Genomic DNA, 19,235 nt, shown 5'->3' with positions numbered 1-19,235 from the left:
ACGAGCCCCAGCGTGCACCGCGCTCGGCCAGCTGCGGCACGACCGGAAGCTGGTGCGGCTCTGGGCCCCGCCCCGGAAGATAAGGCGGCTCGCGGGCGCGCGTTTCCTCTTTCGGCCGCGTTAGTCTACAGGTAGGTTGTCCCCAAGAAGCTTCGGTGTCTGCATCATCGGCTGCCATCCGCGACCCTGGGGGCTTGCCGGGGTCCCTGGCCGATTCTCCTGAGAGGACGATGACGCGCGCGACCGCGAAGAGAGTCGGGGGCGGGAAAGCACGCGCGGTCTCTGGGGCGGGGGCCCAGGAATCTGGGCTAGTGGGTGTCTGGCTGTCCCGGCGCTGACCGTGAGCCCCCTTTAGACCCGCCGCCATGGGCCGCGTGATCCGTGGACAGAGGAAGGGCGCCGGCTCTGTCTTCCGCGCACACGTGAAGCACCGCAAGGGCGCCGCACGACTGCGCGCCGTGGACTTCGCGGAGCGGCACGGCTACATCAAAGGCATCGTGAAGGTGCGGGGCGCCAGCCAAGGCGGGTGGGGGGGATCGGGCGTCTTATCGGGACCCCACGCTCACGCCGCCCCGGCCCGCAGGATATCATCCACGACCCAGGCCGCGGCGCGCCCCTCGCAAAGGTAGTCTTCCGAGATCCATACCGGTTTAAGAAGCGGACAGAGCTCTTTATCGCTGCTGAGGGCATTCATACGGGCCAGTTCGTGTACTGTGGCAAGAAAGGTTAGTCTCGAGACTGGGAAGAAAGGTCGAGTTGGGGAGGTGCTGGAGGGCTGCCTGAGAAGCTCACCCAAGTCGAGTCAGGAGCATTTTAGGTAGAAGGCTCACGTGGGGAGATGCGCGTGGTCAGACGAGCTGCCCAGTGGGTGTCCGGAGAAATGTAGGAGGCGGAAGCGCTCCCTACTTTGGGAGCTGCCTGGAGCGAGTGAGTTCTCATTGCCTTTGGCTGCGGTAATCGCCCTGTGCTACATCCCCTTGCAGCCCAGCTCAACATTGGCAATGTTCTCCCTGTGGGCACCATGCCTGAGGGTACGATTGTGTGCTGCCTGGAAGAGAAGCCTGGGGACCGTGGCAAGCTGGCTCGGGCCTCAGGGAACTATGCCACTGTTATCTCCCATAATCCGGAGACTAAGAAGACCCGTGTGAAGCTGCCCTCTGGCTCCAAGAAAGTCATCTCTTCAGCTAACAGAGCGGTTGTTGGTGAGTGCCTGGCAGCAGTTGAATGCTCAGGGCTGTGGGTGGGCAGGCTGTGGCTTGCCAGCAGCTAGACCTAGTGTCTAGAATCTGATTATCTATTTCTCTAAAGTTTGAGCTTTTTAAAATAGTTTAGTTGTCATAGATGTAAAATGGGCACAATGGTACTTACTGTTGTTGTGGAGTTGGGGCGAGACTGTGATTAAGTCACCAGGATTTGTCAGGTGAATTGTCTGCTCAGCGGTCCCCAACCATTTTGGCACCAGGGACCGGTTTCATGCAAGACAGTTTTTCCGTGGGGGGCATGGGTTCAGGATGGTTCAAGCGCATTACATTTATTGTTCAGTCAAATTTCTCTGCTAACGATCTGTATTTGCAGCTGCTCCCCAGCAGTGGCATCACCGCCTCAGCTTTACCTCAGATCATCAGACATTACATTCTCATAAGGGGCACACGACTCAGATCCCTCGCATGTGCAGTTTACAGTAGGGTTGTCACTCCTATGAGAATCTAGTGCTGTTGCTGATCTGACACGAGGTGGAGCTTATGTGGTGATCTGAGTGATGGAGAGCTGCTGTAAATACAGATGAAGCCTCACTGGCTTGCCTACTCAACTCCTGTTGTGTGGCTGGCATCCTAACAGGCCACAGATGGGCACTGGGGACTGCAGTTCTAGCATAACCTGAGCTTTCAGCATCCAGTTGGTTAACAGCCATTTCAGAGAAGACAGGGTCAGAAAATCTGTGACTTTTTCAAAAACACTTAGTGAGTGAAAAAGGATTTGAACCCAGGTTAGTTCACTTTGCTGTTTGGCAACATCTTAGAATCCCTGTGCCAAACCAAGCCTCACACAAGGGAGACTCTTGAGGTTTTGTTCACAGAATAAGCAAAGTTGAGGTGTGGTAAGCTGGGTCAGCTGTTCTGGGGCAGGGCGACATTCAGAGGTTGAGTGACCTGCCTGGTGTCTAAGACATAGTGGAAAGATGATGTGGGTTAGAGCCTTGGTTTGTCTGTTCACTGGAACTTGAAGAAGCTTGGATGTCAGCTCACAGGGTGCAAGGTGTTTCTTATGGTGGAGGATGGTGGGTTATTTGCTTGGTAGTTGTTGATGCTTATGACTTGGTGGTAAATGGGTGATTGGTACAGGGGGTGGGTAGCTGGCAAGGATGGGAGGTGGTTGTGGTCTGACTGACAGAAGGGTCCTGCAGTGCTGGGGATGGTCCATCCCTGAGGTACCTGAACTTCTACAGGTGTGGTGGCCGGAGGTGGCCGAATTGACAAGCCCATCCTGAAGGCTGGCCGAGCTTACCACAAATACAAGGCAAAGAGGAACTGCTGGCCACGTGTGCGGGGTGTAGCCATGAATGTGAGTATCCCAGAAATGTGTGGTGAGGTATTCAAGGTACAGTGGCCACACATCTGGGTAGGCAAGTCCCTTCCAGGGTTGTTCCTTTCTGATACAATAGAGGTATTTCTAGTCTCAGAGCTGTTGATCCTGCTCCAGCCCTCCTGAAACAGGTGGGGATGTTCCCATTCTAACTGTGTCCTCCTCTGCCTACAGCCCGTGGAGCATCCTTTTGGAGGTGGTAACCACCAACACATTGGCAAGCCCTCCACCATCCGCAGAGATGCCCCTGCTGGCCGAAAAGTGGGTCTCATTGCTGCCCGCCGGACTGGACGTCTCCGGGGAACCAAGACTGTTCAGGAGAAAGAGAACTAGGGTAGAGGGGCTCAATAAAGCTTGTTCTTACACCATTAGGCTGTGTGCCCCATGGTTTCAGAGGGGGGGGTCTCAGCTGGGAGTACTGCCAGGGAGCCCCCTGGTTGTTACAGACAGGGAGGAGGAAGATGCAGTAGACCACAGTGAGTAATGGAAGCTCCAAAGGGAAAGTCCATGGTTGGAGAAAGAGGTGCAATTACCCTGGGCCAGAGGCTTGCTTTCCCATGGAGGGGACCAAGAAGTTGGCATCCTGGACCTGGCATTTAGGTGGGTGACTCTGGCCTACCTGCAGATATAAGAGTCCATTTCACAGATAAGGAAACTGAAGAATGGGAACTAGATTAGAACCCAATGCTGAGCCTGGTACTTTGAACTCAACTTTATTCTGCCTCGGTAAGGAGGCTCACACCAGGTGACTCTTGCCAGGCTCGCTGGTAACCTGCTGAACTCCCTGAACCTGTCTTTTGTTCAGGGTCTGCAGGCAATTCCCGTCCCCTCTTGAAATAGGGTACAGTCCCTAAGTCAGTGTGGTCTTGTGTAAAGTCACTGTCTAGGGTGCTTGGCTTGCAGGTACCAACCTTGTGGGAGGGTCAGTCAACCTACTTTGCAGGGAGAGCTTTGAGGGTGGGGCTTGGAGGAAAGTGGGACAGACATGTTCAGGCCAGGAAAACTGTCTGGCCTGGTCGCTGGGAACAGGCCACATGCATATCTCCCTCACCCATGATGAGGAGTGAGTGGGCACTGCCAAAGTGAAAGGTTTGATTACCTTTTACTCTGGGTTGAGCTTCATGTCCTTCCTCTTTGTCTAGCCTGGTAGTGACAGTTGAGGCTGAGGCTGGTAATGGTGTGGGCTTTCTGGTCCCAGTACACATTGGAATGGCTGACTTTGCTGAACAGTGGACAAATGCAGTGTATGTATGGGAGTCCCAGGCCACCTGTGAGTCCATCCACCTACCTAGAGTCCCACATTGGACTTAAGGGAGCTGGCACTTAGCCCTTCCACTAGATCAATCCACTTTTTGAGCCCTGGAACCCCTGAATCCCACACCGTATAGCACATGGCTGTCCCTACACTGACAATAGAGAAACTCACCAGGAACAGGCCTCAGACTTACATTCATTAACTACTTTTGAGCACTTGGAGAGAGTAGGCGAGAGTGGTCATGACCTTTCCCTGCTGTCAGATTCCTGAGAAACCAGGGAAGCTATGGGAGAACAAGGCATGATAGGTGGGCTCCCTGTTTTGCCATTATCTGTGGGTCCTTGTCCCTTAGACACAACAGGCTGTGTGACCTCCAGGCAGCATCAGATGTGAGCTTCATCAGTGCTTTTAGACTGAAGTTTACTTTTCACTGGCAATTGCAGGAGCTGCAGTTCACTTCCTAACATACCAGTCCTGTGGGGTATGGGGACAGTGTTACACAGGGATAGATGGCAGGACTGGAGTAGGCAGGCTGAAGTGGGGTGCTCCCTCCCTGAAGATTGGTTGGAGAGTGCTTCGCAAGTGAGAACTCATTAACTAAAGCTGTGTGTGGCTGTAGGTGGAATCACTATGAGGCCTCACTGGCTGCTGGGTGGCTCCTTGCTCTCATGGTCCACAGCCATTCTTACCCCCTAGTTCTTGGTCTTGTTGTCCTGGTCCTGCTAGTGTGGGCCCTACCTGTTCTTGGGTACCCACCATAGCTAGGCAGTGACGCGGTTTTGATCTGTTGTTTGCAGGGCTGGTCTAGGGTCCCAGGTTACAGGTAAAGCAGGAAGGCAACATTTCCTCCTGAAGGATGGTGGGGTATCTAGAAAGGTGTTGGGATGGCATGAGACGTGGTCGCCTCAGCCATAAGATGCCACTGATTATCTGCTCCCTTCTGGGCAAAGTGGGTTCGGGCCTTGGTCTAGGGACAGGCCATCAGAGAGGGCTTGCTCCAGAAGCTGCTCAGACACCTGAGAAGACCCTCTCTATAGTTAGAGTGAACACTGGGCCCCTTTTACGGAGGTTAGGGGTGGGGGGCAATGGGTTAATTCCTAAAACAGGTTTCTTGGACTAGTTAGCATGCTTTTGGCCCTGAGAAAGAGTGAGATTCCCCCTGCCTTTCTCTTTAAAGAGCCTGATCCTTTCTTGTTTGTGGAGCCTTTTGTGGCTCATTAGGAAGAGAATTTCTCAGAAAAGGGGAAATACAGTAACCCGTTCGTTAACCTTTGACTGGTTGCCTGGGTTCTGAGGTCTCGGGGTCGGCTTCAGACTGCCACCTAGTGGCGGCTTTGCCGATTTGCAGCATCGCCGAGTTCCCCCGGAGCTACCTCGCGCCAGAAAAGCGGACAATAGAGACGCGCCGTGCTCGCTTCCCAGAGCGGCCCGAACGGAGCTGCGGGGATCGGACGCAGGGGGTCGGCCTGACGTCACTTCCTGCTCGGGCTCGATTGGCTGGGCCGGCAGGCGGACGGGTCTAGGTCGGGCGGCCGCTAGTCCGCTACGTTAAGGTGAGTGGTCCTGACGGGGGCGTGGGTGGCAGCGGCTGCAGAGCCTCCGGGTTTGGAGGGCAGACCTTTCCCCACGATCTGTCCCAACGCTCGGCCCTCCTGCGAAGCTCCGGTTCGGGATTCGCCCAGTTATGAAAGATAAACCTCCCGCTCTGGGGTCCCCACAGGCCCCAAGCCCTGACTGGTCTTCCTGTCCCCCACACTCTGGTTACCTCCATCTCCGCCCACCTCCCCCTGGCCCGGGGTCGTTTCTTACCCGGCTTCTTCCCCGCTCTAGAGTTTCCCCTCACACATTCCATGCCGGTCCTCAGCCCCACAGGGCCGCTTCTGAGTCTCGGGATGTTCCGGACCCCTTTCTTCTGGTGAGCACAGGCCCTCCCCTTCCAGGTCTCCCACTCCTCTTTCCTGTAAACTTTTTTTTTTTTTTTTTGAGACAGAGTCTCACTTTGTTGTCCAGGCTAGAATGAGTGGGCTTTGGCGCTCACAGCAACCTCAAACTCCTGGGCTCAAGAGATCCTTCTGCCTCAGCCTCCCAAGTAGCTGCCACTACAGGCGCGAGCCACCTAATTATTATCTGCCAGGCTAATTATTTGTTTCTATTTTTAGTTGACTGGCTAATTTTTTTTCTATTTTTAGTAGAGACGGGGTCTCGCTCTTGCTCAGGCTGGTCTTGAACTCCCGACCTCAAGCCATCCTCCCACCTCGGCCTCACCCAGCCCTCTCCTCCCCTCCCCTCCTCTTCCTCCTCCCTACCCTTCCCTTCTCTTCTCTTCCCTTCTTCCTTTCCTTTCCTTCGCTTCTTTTTTTTTTTTTTTTTTTTGAGACAGAGTCTCACTTTGTTGTCCAGGCTAGAGTGAGTGCCATGGCATCAGCCTAGCTCACAGCAACCTCAAACTCCCGGGCTCAAGCAATCCTCCTGCCTCAGCCTCCCAAGTAGCTAGGACTATAGGCTTGCGTCACTATGCCTGGCTGATTTTTTCTATATATATTAGTTGGCCAATTAATTTGTTTCGATTTATAGTAGAGACAGGGTCTTGCTCTTGCTCAGGTTGGTTTTGAACTCCTGACCTCGAGCAGTCCGCCTGCCTTGGCCTCCCAGAGTGTTAGGATTACAGGCGTGAGCCACCACTCCCAGCCTCTTTTCTTTTTTTTTTTTTGACGGAGTCTCTCCGTCACCCAGGCTGGAGTGCATTGGCACAATCATAGCTCACAGCAGTCTCCAACTCCTGGCCTCAAGTGATCCTTCCCCTCTCCCTCCTCCTCCCCCTCCCCCTCCCAAAGGGCTAGGATTATATGCTTGAGCCACTGTGCCCGGCCAAGGCTTTTACTTTTTGATGGATTCAAATTAAAAATCTTTTTCTTTATAAACCTTTTTTTTTTTTTTTTTTTAACATTTAGGTCTCATCTGGCCTGAAATACATATTTATGTACCGTAGAAAGCAGGTATCTAATTTTATTTTCCTATGGAAAAGCAGTACTGCCAATGCTGTTTTTTGAATAGTACATCCTTGTCCACTGTAATTAACATTGCAATATGTCGTTAACATATGCAGGAATATCTTCCACCATCTTTTTTCCTGTATTTAAACCTTGAGTTTTATTAATAAGCCTAAGTCTTGATATTTGGTAGGGCACACCCCTGGTTCCTTTGGTTCTTCTTTGGCATTGGCTTGATTAATCTTAGATTATTACTCTTCAAGTGATATTTGGAGTCATTTTGGTCAGATTTTATATGTCCTGTTGAAATTTTTATTATAATTGCACAGAATAAATTAATTTGGGGAGAATTGACATCTTTATGATATTGAGTCCTCCTGTAATGTACATGTTGTCTGATTCTTCATGAGGTCCTTCAGTAAAGTTTTATCATTTTATCTAGAAAGTACATATTTGTTGTTAGACTTTTTAGATACTGTATAGTTTTTGTAGCTGTTGTGAATGTTAGTTTTTGGTTGCTGATTGCTTATATACAGAAGTGGTATCTGTTAGTCTTTATTGACCTTGTTGTGTATAGCAATGCTGTTGAACTCTTGTAATCCCAACAGTGGATTGATACTATTAGATTTTTTATGTAGACAATTTTATCATTCTCAAATAATGGCAATTTTATGTAGCATGTATTTCTTTTTTCCGTGACTTAATGCATTGACTGCAATGTTTAATAGCTTGTCACTGCCTCAACTACAGGTACTTCTAATATGTCATTTTAGTGTTGTTATGAACACAGACTTAAGTGCATGGAACCCCAGAGTCCCTGGGCCACACTGTGAGAACCGCTGTTGTATTGTATCAATTTCATGTCTCCTTTTTTGTTTTTCCTTCTTTTTTTTTGAGACAGTCTTTTTCTGTCATCAATGCTGGAGTGCAGTGTTGTCATCACAGTTCACTGCAGCCTCAAATTCCTGGCTCAAGCTATCCTCCTGAGTAGCTGGGACTACTCAGCTACTGAACCGAAACTACACAGCGCACACCATGCCTCCTTGCTAATTTTTCTGTTTTTTGTAGTGACAGGGTCTTACTCTTACTCAGGCTGGTCTTGAACTCCTGGCCTCAAGCAATCCTCCCACCTCAGTCTCCCAGAGTGCTAGGTTATAGGCATGAGCCACAGAGTCTGGCCCTTTCTTGTTCATAATAGTATTTCCTTTATCATCTCTTTTTCTTGCTTTGATTTTGCCAGATGTTTATATATTTTATTAGCATACTCAAAGAACGGATGTTGAGAAAGTACATTAAGGATGCACATTTTTCTTTAGGTAGTCTGGGTTCTACTTCCACTTTAGTTTTCATTTCTATGTATTTTTGGAGGGTATATTTTTATCATATATATATTTTTCTTTCTTTTTTGTGGGGAGTGGGGATGAGGAGTCACTCTGTCACCGGGCTGGATACAGTGGCGAAATCATAACTCATTGTAGCCTTAAATTCCTGGGTTTAAGCAAACCTCCTGCTTTAGCTCCCACATAGCTGGGACTATAGATGCACACCACCATGCTTTGTCATATATTTCTGATATAACCACAGTATGGTCAGAGATGTTTTTTGCCAAATGGCATCAGCCTTTTGGATTTGTTGAAACTTTCTTTGTTGCCTGGTGTGTGGTGTTTTTGTTTGTTTGTTTGTTTTGAGACAGAGTCTTACTCTGCTCTGGGTAGAGTACAGTAGCATCATCATAGCTCACTGCAACCTCAAACTGCTGGCCTTAGGTGATCTCTTAGCCTCCTGAGTAGTTGGGACTACAGGGGTGTACTACCACGCCTGACTAATTTTTTGTATTTTTAGTAGAGATGGGGTCTCACTTTGCTCAAGCTGGTCTCAAACTCCTGAGCTCAAGCAGTCCTCCTGACTTGGCCTCCCAGAGTGCTAGGATTATAGGTGTGAACCACCACACCAGGCCTGTGGTGTTTTTTGTAATATTCAATGGGTATGTTGAAAATGTGTATGCTGTATGTTTTAAGTACAAGATTCTCTTGGTTGGGTGCAGAGGATTGCTTGAAGCCAGGAGTTCAAGACCAGCCTGCACAACATAGTGAGACCCCATTTCTACAAAAAGAAAAAGGAAAACAAAGTTAGCTGGGCATAGTAGTGTGCACTTGTAGTTCCAGCTACTTGGGAGGCTGAGGCAGGAGGATGGCTTGAGCCCAGGAATTCAAAGTAACAGTGAGCTATGATCATGCCATTGCACCCCAGCCTGGGTGACAGAGTGAGACCCTGTCTAAAAAAAAAATCACTTTTTTAAAGAGGAGGATTTGTCAGTTCCTCTTTGGTAGATACACACATTTACTTATAATTATTATGACGTTTTGCTGGAGTTTTCCTTTTATTAACATACATTGTTGGGCTGGGCATGGTGGCTCACGCCTACAATCCTAGCACTCTGGGAGGCTGAGGTGGGAGGATCAATCAAGGTCAGGAATTTGAGACCAGCCTGAGCAAGAGGGAGACCCTCGTCTCTACTAAAAATAGAAAGATATTATCTGCACAACTAAAAATATATATAAAAAATTAGCTGGGTATGGTGATGCATGCTTATAGTCCCAGCTACTCGGGAGGCTGAGGCAGAAGGATTGCTTGAGCCCAGGAGTTTGAGGTTGCTGTGAGCTAGGCTGATGCCATGGCACTCTATCCCGGGCAACAGAGCAAGACTCTGTTTCAAAAATAAAAAATATATATATACATTGTTGTTTTTTGTTCGTATTAGTGATTTTTGCTTTTAATTCTGTTTTGATTGGTATAAATGTAGCTGAACCTCATGCAGCAGTATGTATAAAACCCACAAACACCACACTGAGGGGAAGATGCCAGGCTGTAAAGTTACAGAGGGGTATATAGCTACAACAGCTTTATTTTAATTAGTGTTTATCTGGTCTGTCTTTATTATATTCAGCCTTTATGTGTTATTTTATTTTAGGCCGCATACGTATGTCGTGTGTATCTAATGAGGCATGTGCTTCTAACAGGTGAGTTTACTCTTATTTCTTATTCATTTATTTGGGCTAATTTCAGGTAGTTTTGTGGGGTTTGTATTCTTTTTATTTTCTTCTTTTTTTTCTTTTTAATAAGCTTTCAGTGTGAAAAAAGGATTTGTATTCTATACATTGTCTTTGCTATATGACTTCCATTGTTTTTAATCTCCTTTTCTTCCTTAACCCTTAACATTTTGTCTTTTTCAAACATACAAAGTGAATGATTGTGTTGCTAGTTTTTCCAGATGGAAAAAAAAACCAAAGTGAATGATTATTGTCATTTTCCTCCTGATTGAGACAACTTAATTATGCCAGGGAGGAGGGGCAGGATAGATGACCTGAGGGCAGTGGGGGTGGGGCTGGGGAAAGCGGCCCTAGGCAGAGAATGGAGTCTGTGTTTGGGAAGCCACCATTGCCCCTGTTGTGGTGGGTGGGGCAGGGCCAGTGAGGGTATGACAGGCAGGACTGTTTATGGCAGCACCAAGTGGCTCGAATTGTGGATGAAGGGACCAGGCTGGGCTTCCACATGCTCCTTTCTGTTCCCTCAGCACCTGAGTGACCAGCTCCTGCCCACTGCCCCCAGAAAGCCCAGGGCACAGACAATGGCAGCCTTGTTCCTGTCTGTCCCGCCCCAGGTGAGTTTCTGTCCTGGGAAGTGTGAGGTCTCCACCCAAGGCTTTTCTTGGCAAACACTGTCAGATGTCTTTGGTATGGGGTGCTGACAATAGAGGAGGGGTGACTTTCCGAGCCCCCTGCAGCCCCTTCCTGTGCTGCTGCCCTCAGCGTCCTTTTGCTGTCCCCTGTCCCCCAATGCTCACCCTGGGCCACACCTGGGCTGCAGCAGCTCCTGTTGTTGCAGGCCGAGGTGACCTTCGAGGACGTGGCCGTGCTCCTCTCCCGGGAGGAGTGGGGCCGTCTGGGCCCTGCTCAGAGGGGCCTCTACAGGGATGTGATGCTGGAGACCTATGGAAACCTAGTCTCACTGGGTAAGGCCCCTTGCCAGGACTCTGGGAACAGTCCCTCCCAGAGACTGAGGGCTCAGCAGAGGCTGGGCTGGGGGCCTCACCCCCTGGGCCCAGAGTCGGGCAATGCTAACCCTTTTCCCTGGCAGGCACCTGGTCTCAGAAGAGGAGGGGACCTTCCTCAGTCAGCCCTTCTCTCCTCTGAGCTTCCAGAGGAGACAGGCCCCGCCTGCCCCCAGGTCTGAGGTAGACCCATTCCCAGGGGGAGTTCCATACCTCCTAGCAGAGGAAGCCCCTGAGCTCTTGTTCCCTGTGCTCAGACCTTCATCTTCATGGCCATGCCAGCCACGTATCAGCCCCCTCCAGAGGGAGTCCAGACTTCCATCACCCCTCTGCCTTTCCCCTCCCTCTGTAGCCCCAGGGCAAGACAGCCTGGGTGCAGCTTTGTGTCTTTGGTACCAACCCCAGGCATTTTCTCCTTCCCAGGAACAGGACCTGCAGGTCCCAAGCCTGGGGTGATCTCGCAGTTGGAGCGAGGGGACGAGCCATGGGTCCTGGACGTGCAGGGCATCTCGGGGAGAGGGCGCCTGAGAGGCAACAGCTCAGGTGCGTGAGGGGATCTGCTCCCCCAACTGACTCACTGAGTGAGCATTTGTTGGGTTCCAAGATGTCTGGTTAATGACTCAGGATTTTGGGGAGAAGATGCATCAGGACTAGCTTGGAAGGCCTGGGAGTAGCCTTGGTTGACGCCTGGGTCACCTCTATCAGCCTGGGCACCTTAGTGGGGAGATTCTTGAGCAGAATTTTCTAGAAAGGGGGGGGCAGTGTTGCAGAGGAGACTAGGGAAGGTCGTTCCAGGCGGGGCTGGTGTAGAGGATGGTGAGTGGATGCATACCAGAAGTGCTGTGAGAAATGGTTAGGGCCTGCAGGACCCCAAAGAGCCCTGCCCTCCGGAGCTTATGCCCTGCCGGGAGGGTCAGACGACAAGGGCAGTGATGGAGATATCGCTTCATTCCCTGCTTCTTTTGAATTAACCTATTATGAGAAAGTCAGAAAACATGCATCACCCACCCAGACATAGTTGTATTCTCGTATGTTCCCTGCTGTTCCTTTTCTACTGCTGACCTTTCCATACCCATATATGGATACCACTGCTTTTCAGGAATGATCCTTGTGCTCTGCCGTGCCACCGACTTTTCACTGAATTTGTTTCCATTTCTGTGCACATGAATCTTGATCATGCTTTCAGTGGAAGTGCCAACCAGAAGGTTGTTATCTAATGTCACTGCATGGACAGCTCTGATAGTCATCTTTTTGTATGTGTCCAATGAGGTCTTAGGAGGGAATTTCTGGCTCTAAGGACTTAATTTTTCTTTCGTAAATTTGCTTATTTGGATATAAATACTTAAAGAGATGGGACAAACCCTAGGTTTACAGCTTAGTGAATTTCTGTTATAAACCATCCTCCAGATCAAAATAGACTTTTTGGCTCCCCTGGAGCCAGCCGCCTAGGCCTCTTCTGTTGTTTCCCACTGCTCCCCACAGGGGCCTTCTTTCTGACTCCTATCATAAGAGGCTGTTTGGCCCCTTTGGGTTTTTTTTTTTCTGGACTCTTGCAGGACATCTTTTGCTAAACATTGTAAGAATTGCTCATGTTTGAAGGAATAGCAGTTTGTCATTCACACACTTCTAGTGTGTGAATACGGTTTATTTTCCCTTTTACTTGTAGAGGACATTCGCTTGTCCCCAATTTGCAGTTGTTGTGCAGGAACTGCTGTGGACATCCTCATGAGCGTATCTTTCTGGCATATATAATGCAATTGTGGTAGGTATGTACAGGGGAGTGGAGTCTCTGGATCATAGAATGAATGTTCATAGATCAGCTTTAGACTGTGTTGCCAAACCGTCTTCCAAAGCAGTGGCTCAAGCATACACTCCTGCTGCAGTGAGCTAGCTCTGTTTGCTGCACATCCTGGGAGATACTGGTATTCAGCACCTGTTTATGTGTCGTACCAAGTAGCTGTCTCAGGACTGGGAAGAAAGCAGTGATGAAAGTGGCCATCATGAGCTGTTTGTGTCTGAGACTCACTGTGCTGGGTGCTGGGCTGAGTGCTTGATGGTCAGTCTGTTGTTTAATTCATTCTTATGCCAGTCCTATACCCCTGTTTTTCAGATGGGGAAACTCAGGCTCAGAAGGGTAGGTAATTTACCTCAGGTCACTCAGCTGGCAAGTGGGGGCCAGGATTGATCAATTCTGAGTATGGCTGCTGGTGTCAGTTGCTGAGGAGTCACGTGGCAGGACCTCCCTTGGGTACTTGTCACCGTCCATTCACTCTTGGGGAGTGGCTACCCAGGAGACCTTGGTGTTTAAAGGCAAGAAGGAAGGAAAGAATGGATGTTTAAAGGCATCAGGAAGCATTCCACCTAGGTGTCCTGAGTTTAAATTGCTGATGGTTCACCGAGGTGGTCCCTCAGGCCCTCAGGGAGAGCCCTGGTATCCCAAAATGTATCCTGCTAGGCAGAGCCAGGGTGCCCAGCCTGTGTGTGCTTCATCTTCTTACATGGTTGGCGTGAATTTGGCCCTCAGCCCTCTGAGGAAAGCAGCTGGTTTTCCAGCCATGGGTTTTGAGGTGGCTTAGACTTGCTTGGTCTTAGTTTCTTTGACACTGTCCTCCTTGACTTTTGGGGTCCCTCCTGTCTCTGGTTTTCATAGCATTGGGAAGCCTCTGTCTTTTGTCCCTTTGGCAATAGTGAGGACAGGCATCCTACAGTCTCACTCAGGCAGGCAGGAAGGGTGTGGATGTTAGAGTTTGTTGGCCCTATGTTTAAATATTTGCTCTGTGGCCCTGGGTATGGTCTTTAAGCCTCTGAGCTCCAGATTCTCATCTCTTGAAGGCTATTGTGACATTAGAGATGGTTGAATTGGTCCTCTGCAAGTGATCAACAGCATCTTTATGTCTTCCTTCCAAAGTCAGAACAGGAGGCCCTTAGATCTTATGTTTGTTGTTTCAGCTCGTGGGACCAGGACTCAGTACAAGGAATTGACTTCAGGGGAGACATTTGATGGGGAAGAACTGGACCAACTCAGGGGGACTTTTCCCCAGGGACCTGAGCCAGGAGAAGAAGCCCATGACCACGTCAGGGAGTCGGAGGGGAGCCTGGACAAGTCAGTGGAACACAGAGGCTCCAGGCCAGTCACACTGACCATCAGGGAGAATAGCTGGGAGTCTGGGGGAAGCCTCAGGTTGAGGTCAAGCCCTGTCCCTGATCAGAGACCTCACAAATGTGATATATGTGAGCAAAGTTTTGAACAGAGATCATACCTCAACAACCATAAGCGTGTACATAGGTCAAAAAACCCAAACATACTTCATGATTCTGGGGAAATCTTCAATGCAAACTTAATTGTTAAAGAAGATCAGAAAATTCTTGCTGGGAAAAAATTGCATTATTGTGGTTACTGTGGGAAAACATTCAGATACAGTGCCAACCTTGTCAAGCATCAGCGGCTTCATAGTGAAGAAAAGCCCTACAAGTGTGATGAGTGTGGAAAAGCTTTCAGCCAGAGCTGTGAGTTCATCAATCACCGAAGGATGCATTCTGGGGAGATCCCCTACCGGTGTGATGAGTGTGGGAAGACATTTAACCGGAGGCCCAACCTCATGAAGCATCAAAGGATTCACACTGGGGAGAAACCCTACAAGTGTGGTGAGTGTGGGAAACACTTTAGCGCTTACTCTTCCCTTATTTATCACCAGAGAATCCACACTGGAGAGAAACCCTATAAATGTAACGACTGTGGGAAAGCCTTCAGTGATGGCTCAATCCTTATCCGTCATCGTCGGACTCACACTGGAGAGAAGCCATTTGAGTGTAAAGAATGTGGCAAAGGCTTTACCCAAAGTTCTAACCTTATCCAACATCAGAGAATTCATACTGGAGAGAAACCCTATAAATGTAATGAATGTGAGAAAGCCTTCATACAAAAAACCAAACTTGTTGAACATCAGAGAAGCCACACTGGAGAGAAGCCCTATGAATGTAATGACTGTGGCAAAGTTTTCAGCCAGAGTACTCACCTCATCCAACATCAGAGAATACACACGGGAGAGAAGCCCTACAAATGCAGTGAGTGTGGGAAGGCCTTTCACAACAGTTCTAGACTCATTCACCACCAAAGATCACACCATGGAGAGAAGCCTTACAAATGCAATGATTGCAAGAAAGCCTTCAGCCAGAGCACTTACCTGATTCAGCACCGGAGGATCCACACTGGGGAGAAGCCCTACAAGTGCAGCGAGTGTGGGAAGGCTTTCAGGCACAGTTCCAACATGTGTCAGCATCAGAGGATTCACCTCCGGGAGGACTTCCCCATGTGATGGTGGAGCAGGGTCTGTGAGGGCAAAGTCCTATTGTGCACTTCCTCCATGCACCCCCAGCATCCCACCCCTTCCCTCTATTTATTGTCCACGCAGTGTTTTCACAGGTGAAAAGTATTTGTGTCTAATTAAAGAAACCTCTTTTCTGAAACCAAAAGCAGTGTATGCACATTTTAGAGAAGTTGAGAGAAAAGTGAGGAAAAAAGAAGCTCCTATATAATCTCTCCCACTTAGAAAAAGGATTCATTTGCTGCTGATTTAGAATGTTTCCTTTCAAACATATTGGAGAGCATTTTTAAAAGCAAGTACTGTTATGCCTGTCATTGCAGCACTTAGGTTCTTCACCTTTGCTGTTTCTTCAGTACTAGAAAATTCACACTGGAGAAAACCACACATATTGGCATATTTTTACATACTGTAAATAAAAACAATTAACATCATTCTTTTCTGTGTCATTTAATAGGGTTGAAGTTGCCTTTTTTATTGTGGTAAAATATACATAACATAAAATTTACCATTTTAACCATTTTTAAGTATAGAACTCAATGGCATTAAGTACATTCATAATGTTGTATGATGATTACTACTATTTATTTTGAGAACTGTTTTATTATGCTAAACAGACACTTTGTACCCATTAAACAATAACTATAATGTACCCAATAACAATAACTCTTAACCCCCCACTTCTCCCTGCTGCTGGTTACCTCAATTCTATTTTCTGTCTCTGAACTTACATATTCAAGGAACTTCATATGTGAGTGGACTCATGATATGTATCCTTTTATGTCTGGCTTAATTCACTTACCATAATATTTTCAAGGTTTGTCCATGCTGTATCAGAACTCCATCCCTTTTTATGACTAAATAATAGTCTATTGTATGTATATACCACATTTTGTTTATCCATCTATCTGTTGTTGGACACTGGGGTGTTTCTACCTTTTGACCATTGTGAATGATGCTGGTATGAACATTGGTTGAAAATATATTTGAATCCCTACTTTAAGTGCTTTTGGGTCTGTACCTAGGAATGAAATTGTTGGATCATACAGTGATTATTTGTTTAACTTTTTGAGAAATGGTCACACTGTATTCCACAGCAGCTGCACTATTTCACATCCCCAACAGCAGTGCACAAGGATTCTAATTTTTCTGCATCCTTGTCAACACTTATTTACTGCTTTTCTGATAGCTATCCCAGTGGGTGTGAAGTGGTATTGTTTTATGGTTTTGATCTGCATTTTTCTAATGAGTATGGATGTTGAGCATCTTTTCAGGTGCTTATTGACTATTTGTATATATTCTTTGGAGAAATTTCTATTCAAGTCCTTTGCGCATTTTTTAATTGGATTTTTTGGTTTTTGTTGTTGAGTTGTAGGAGTTCTTTATATATTTTGGATGTTAATTCCTTTTCAGATATATGATTTAAAAATATTTTCTGCCATCCTGTGGCTTCTCTTTTTACTCTCATGATAGTGTTCTTTGAAGTACAAATTTTCCTTTTTTTTTTTTTTTTTTTGAGTCAAAGTCTCACTCTGTTGCCCGGGCTAGAGTGCCATGGCGTCAGCCTAGTTCACAGCAACCTCAAACTCCTGGGCTCAAGCACTCCTCCTGCCTCAGCCTCCCGAGTAGCTGGGACTACAGGCACACACCACCATGCCTGGCTTAAAATTTTCAATTTTGATGAAGTATAGTTTATCATTTTCTTTGTTGCCTTTGTATTGGGTGGCATGTGTGAGAAATCATTGCCAAGTCCAAGGGCATGAAGCTTTTTGATTATATTTTCTTCAAAGCGTTTTATAGTTTTAAATCTTACATTTTGGTCTTTGATCCATTTTGAACTATTTTTTATGTAAGTTTTGAGGTATGGGTTCAGCTTCATCCTTTGCATGTAGATATCCAGTTTACCCAGCAATATCTGTTGAATAGACTTTCCTTTTCCAATTGAATGGTATATTAGTGAGCTTGGGCTGACAACAAAATACCACACACTGGGTGGCTTAAACAACAGAAATTTTTCTTCTTTTCTTACTTTCTTCCTTTCTTCTGTTCCCTTTTTCCTTTCCCCTTTCCTTCCTTTTCTCCCTTCCTTCTTTTCACTGTTGCCCAGGCTAGAATGCAGTGGCATTCTCATAGCTCACTGCAGCCTTGAACTTATGGGCTCAAGCAATCCTCCTGCCTCAGCCTCCTGAGTAGCTAGGACTTTTTTTTTTTTTTTTAGGGATGGGATCTTGCTATGTTGGCCAGGCTAGTCTCAAACTCCTGGCCTTAAGCAGTCTTCCTGCCTTGGCTTCCCAAAGTGCTGGGAATACAGGTGTGAGCCACCAAGCCCACCCAGAAATTTATTTCTCACAGTTCCAAAGGCTGGGAAGTCTAAGATAGGATATCAGCCTATTAAGTTCCTGGTGAGGATTCTCTTCCTGGCTTGCAGATGGCTGTCTTCTTATTTTGTCCTCATATGGTAGACAGGGATATCTCTGGTGTCTCAACCTCTTATAAGTGTTCCACTGTTATGACCTCATTTAACTTTATTACCTCAAAGGTGCTATCTAGATGTAGTACCTTTGGGAGTTTGGGCTTCACATACAAATTTTGGTGGGAGACAAACATTCAGTCTGTAACAAATGATCTTGACATCTTTGCTGATCTCTATTTAAGGGTTTATTTCTAGACTATTGTATTCTATTCTATTTGCCTATCATTATGCCAGTACCACATTGTTTTGATATTATAGCTTTGTAGTAAGTTTTGAACTCAGGAAGTATGAGTCCTCCAACTTTTTTCCTTTTCAAGATTGTTGTGGCTATTTGAGGTCACTTGAGATTCCATATGAAGTTTAGGATGGTTTTATATATCTACAGAAACACCATTGGGTCCACCTGCCCCAGAATTGCATCAATTCTGTAGATCACTTTGGGTAATATTGTCATTGTAACAGTATTAAGTCTTCCAATCTATGAATATGGAGTGTATTCCCATTTATGTATGTGTTCTTTAACTTCTTTCAGCAGTCTTTTGTAGTTTTCAGTGTATGAGGCTTTTGCCTCTTGGTTAAATTTATTCTTAAGTATTCTATTCATTTTAATGTTATTGTGAATGAAATTATTTTCTTTTTGGATTGTTCATTGGTAATGTATAGAGATGCAACTGATTTTTGTGTCTTGATTTTGTATACTGCAACTTTGCTGAATTCATTTGTTCTTACAGTTTTTTGGTGCAGTCTTTAGGGTTTTCTACATATAAGATCATGCCACCTGTGAACCAAGTTAATTTTATTTCTTCTATTTCAGTTTGGATGCCTTCTATTTCTCTTTCTTGCCTAACTGCTCTGGTTAGAACCTTCCATTACTGTGCTGAATAGATGTAGCAAAAGTGGGCATCCTTGTTCCTAATTTTAAAGCTTTCTGTCTTTCCCCATTGTGTATGATGTTAGCTTTTTCATATGTAGCCTTTATCCTGTTGAGGAAGTTTCCTTCCAGTCCTAGTTTATTGAATTGTTGTTTTTTTTTCTTTTTAATCATGGGACAGTGTTAAATTTTGTCAAATGCTTTTTTGGCATTAATTGAGATGATCAAGTGGGTTTTTTCTTCATTCTGTTAATGTGATGTGTTACACTGATTTTCATCTGTTGACCATACTTGTATTCCAGGAATAAATCCCACATGGTCATGGTCTATAATCCTGTTAATATGCTTTTGAATTTATTTTGCTAGTATTTTGTTGAGAGTTTTTACATCAGTATTCATAAAGGATATTGGTCTGTACTTTTCTTGCAGTGTCTTTGTTTCTCAGAGTTTTATTTTTTATTTATTTTTTATAGCTAAATTCTTTTTTTTTTTTTTTTTTTTACTATTTGAGCGCTTTATTCAATTTTCTTTTATTATTTATTTCAGCATATTATGGGGGTATAAATGTTAAGGTTACGTATATTGCCCTTGTGCCCCCTCCCCCTCAGGTCAGAGCTTCAAGCATGTCTATCCCCCAGATAATTTTTTGGAAGAGTTTTAGAAGGATTGGTGTCCTTTTTTAATTGTTGG

At 46.6% G+C, this 19,235-nt stretch overlaps 2 protein-coding genes across 4 annotated transcripts; both read left to right on the top strand.

The window, feature by feature from the left end:
• The first annotated feature begins 21 nt into the window (after positions 1 to 21).
• RPL8 (ribosomal protein L8) lies at positions 22 to 2,951 on the top strand. The gene is made up of 6 exons (XM_012759973.2): positions 22 to 131; positions 356 to 503; positions 584 to 725; positions 984 to 1,202; positions 2,447 to 2,562; positions 2,758 to 2,951. The coding sequence occupies exons 2-6, from the start codon at positions 366 to 368 to the stop codon at positions 2,914 to 2,916; spliced, it is 774 nt and encodes a 257-aa protein (XP_012615427.1). The 5' UTR covers positions 22 to 131; positions 356 to 365; the 3' UTR covers positions 2,917 to 2,951.
• A 2,365-nt stretch (positions 2,952 to 5,316) lies between these two features.
• On the top strand, positions 5,317 to 18,962 carry LOC105868822 (uncharacterized). Of its 3 annotated transcripts, none has more exons than XM_076004898.1 (7): positions 5,330 to 5,391; positions 6,790 to 6,834; positions 9,800 to 9,848; positions 10,403 to 10,489; positions 10,714 to 10,840; positions 11,303 to 11,422; positions 13,829 to 18,962. In XM_076004898.1, the coding sequence occupies exons 4-7, from the start codon at positions 10,457 to 10,459 to the stop codon at positions 15,193 to 15,195; spliced, it is 1,647 nt and encodes a 548-aa protein (XP_075861013.1). In that variant the 5' UTR covers positions 5,330 to 5,391; positions 6,790 to 6,834; positions 9,800 to 9,848; positions 10,403 to 10,456; the 3' UTR covers positions 15,196 to 18,962. The 3 variants fall into 3 exon arrangements, with proteins under 3 accessions (XP_075861012.1, XP_075861013.1, XP_075861014.1); XM_076004899.1 differs by lacking the exon at positions 5,330 to 5,391 and adding an exon at positions 5,437 to 5,753; XM_076004897.1 differs by lacking the exon at positions 6,790 to 6,834 and having other exon boundaries at positions 5,317 to 5,391.
• The last annotated feature ends 273 nt before the right edge of the window (positions 18,963 to 19,235 follow it).

Source organism: Microcebus murinus, chromosome 7 (assembly GCF_040939455.1).
Source record: "Microcebus murinus isolate Inina chromosome 7, M.murinus_Inina_mat1.0, whole genome shotgun sequence".
Lineage (NCBI taxonomy): Eukaryota > Metazoa > Chordata > Mammalia > Primates > Cheirogaleidae > Microcebus > Microcebus murinus.
Note: the sequence above shows the minus strand (reverse complement) of the source record. Positions and strands in the feature narration are given on the sequence as shown.

Coding starts and splice junctions, on each gene's coding strand:
- LOC105868822 (XM_076004897.1), top strand. CDS start 10,457: ATGGCAGCCTTGTTCCTGTCTGTCCCGCCCCAG. Junction 10,490..10,713: donor TCCTGTCTGTCCCGCCCCAG/GTGAGTTTCTGT, acceptor CTGTTGTTGCAG/GCCGAGGTGACCTTCGAGGA. Junction 10,841..11,302: donor TGGAAACCTAGTCTCACTGG/GTAAGGCCCCTT, acceptor TCTCCTTCCCAG/GAACAGGACCTGCAGGTCCC.
- RPL8 (XM_012759973.2), top strand. CDS start 366: ATGGGCCGCGTGATCCGTGGACAGAGGAAGGGCGCCGGCTCTGTCTTC. Junction 504..583: donor ACATCAAAGGCATCGTGAAG/GTGCGGGGCGCC, acceptor CCCGGCCCGCAG/GATATCATCCACGACCCAGG. Junction 726..983: donor CGTGTACTGTGGCAAGAAAG/GTTAGTCTCGAG, acceptor ATCCCCTTGCAG/CCCAGCTCAACATTGGCAAT.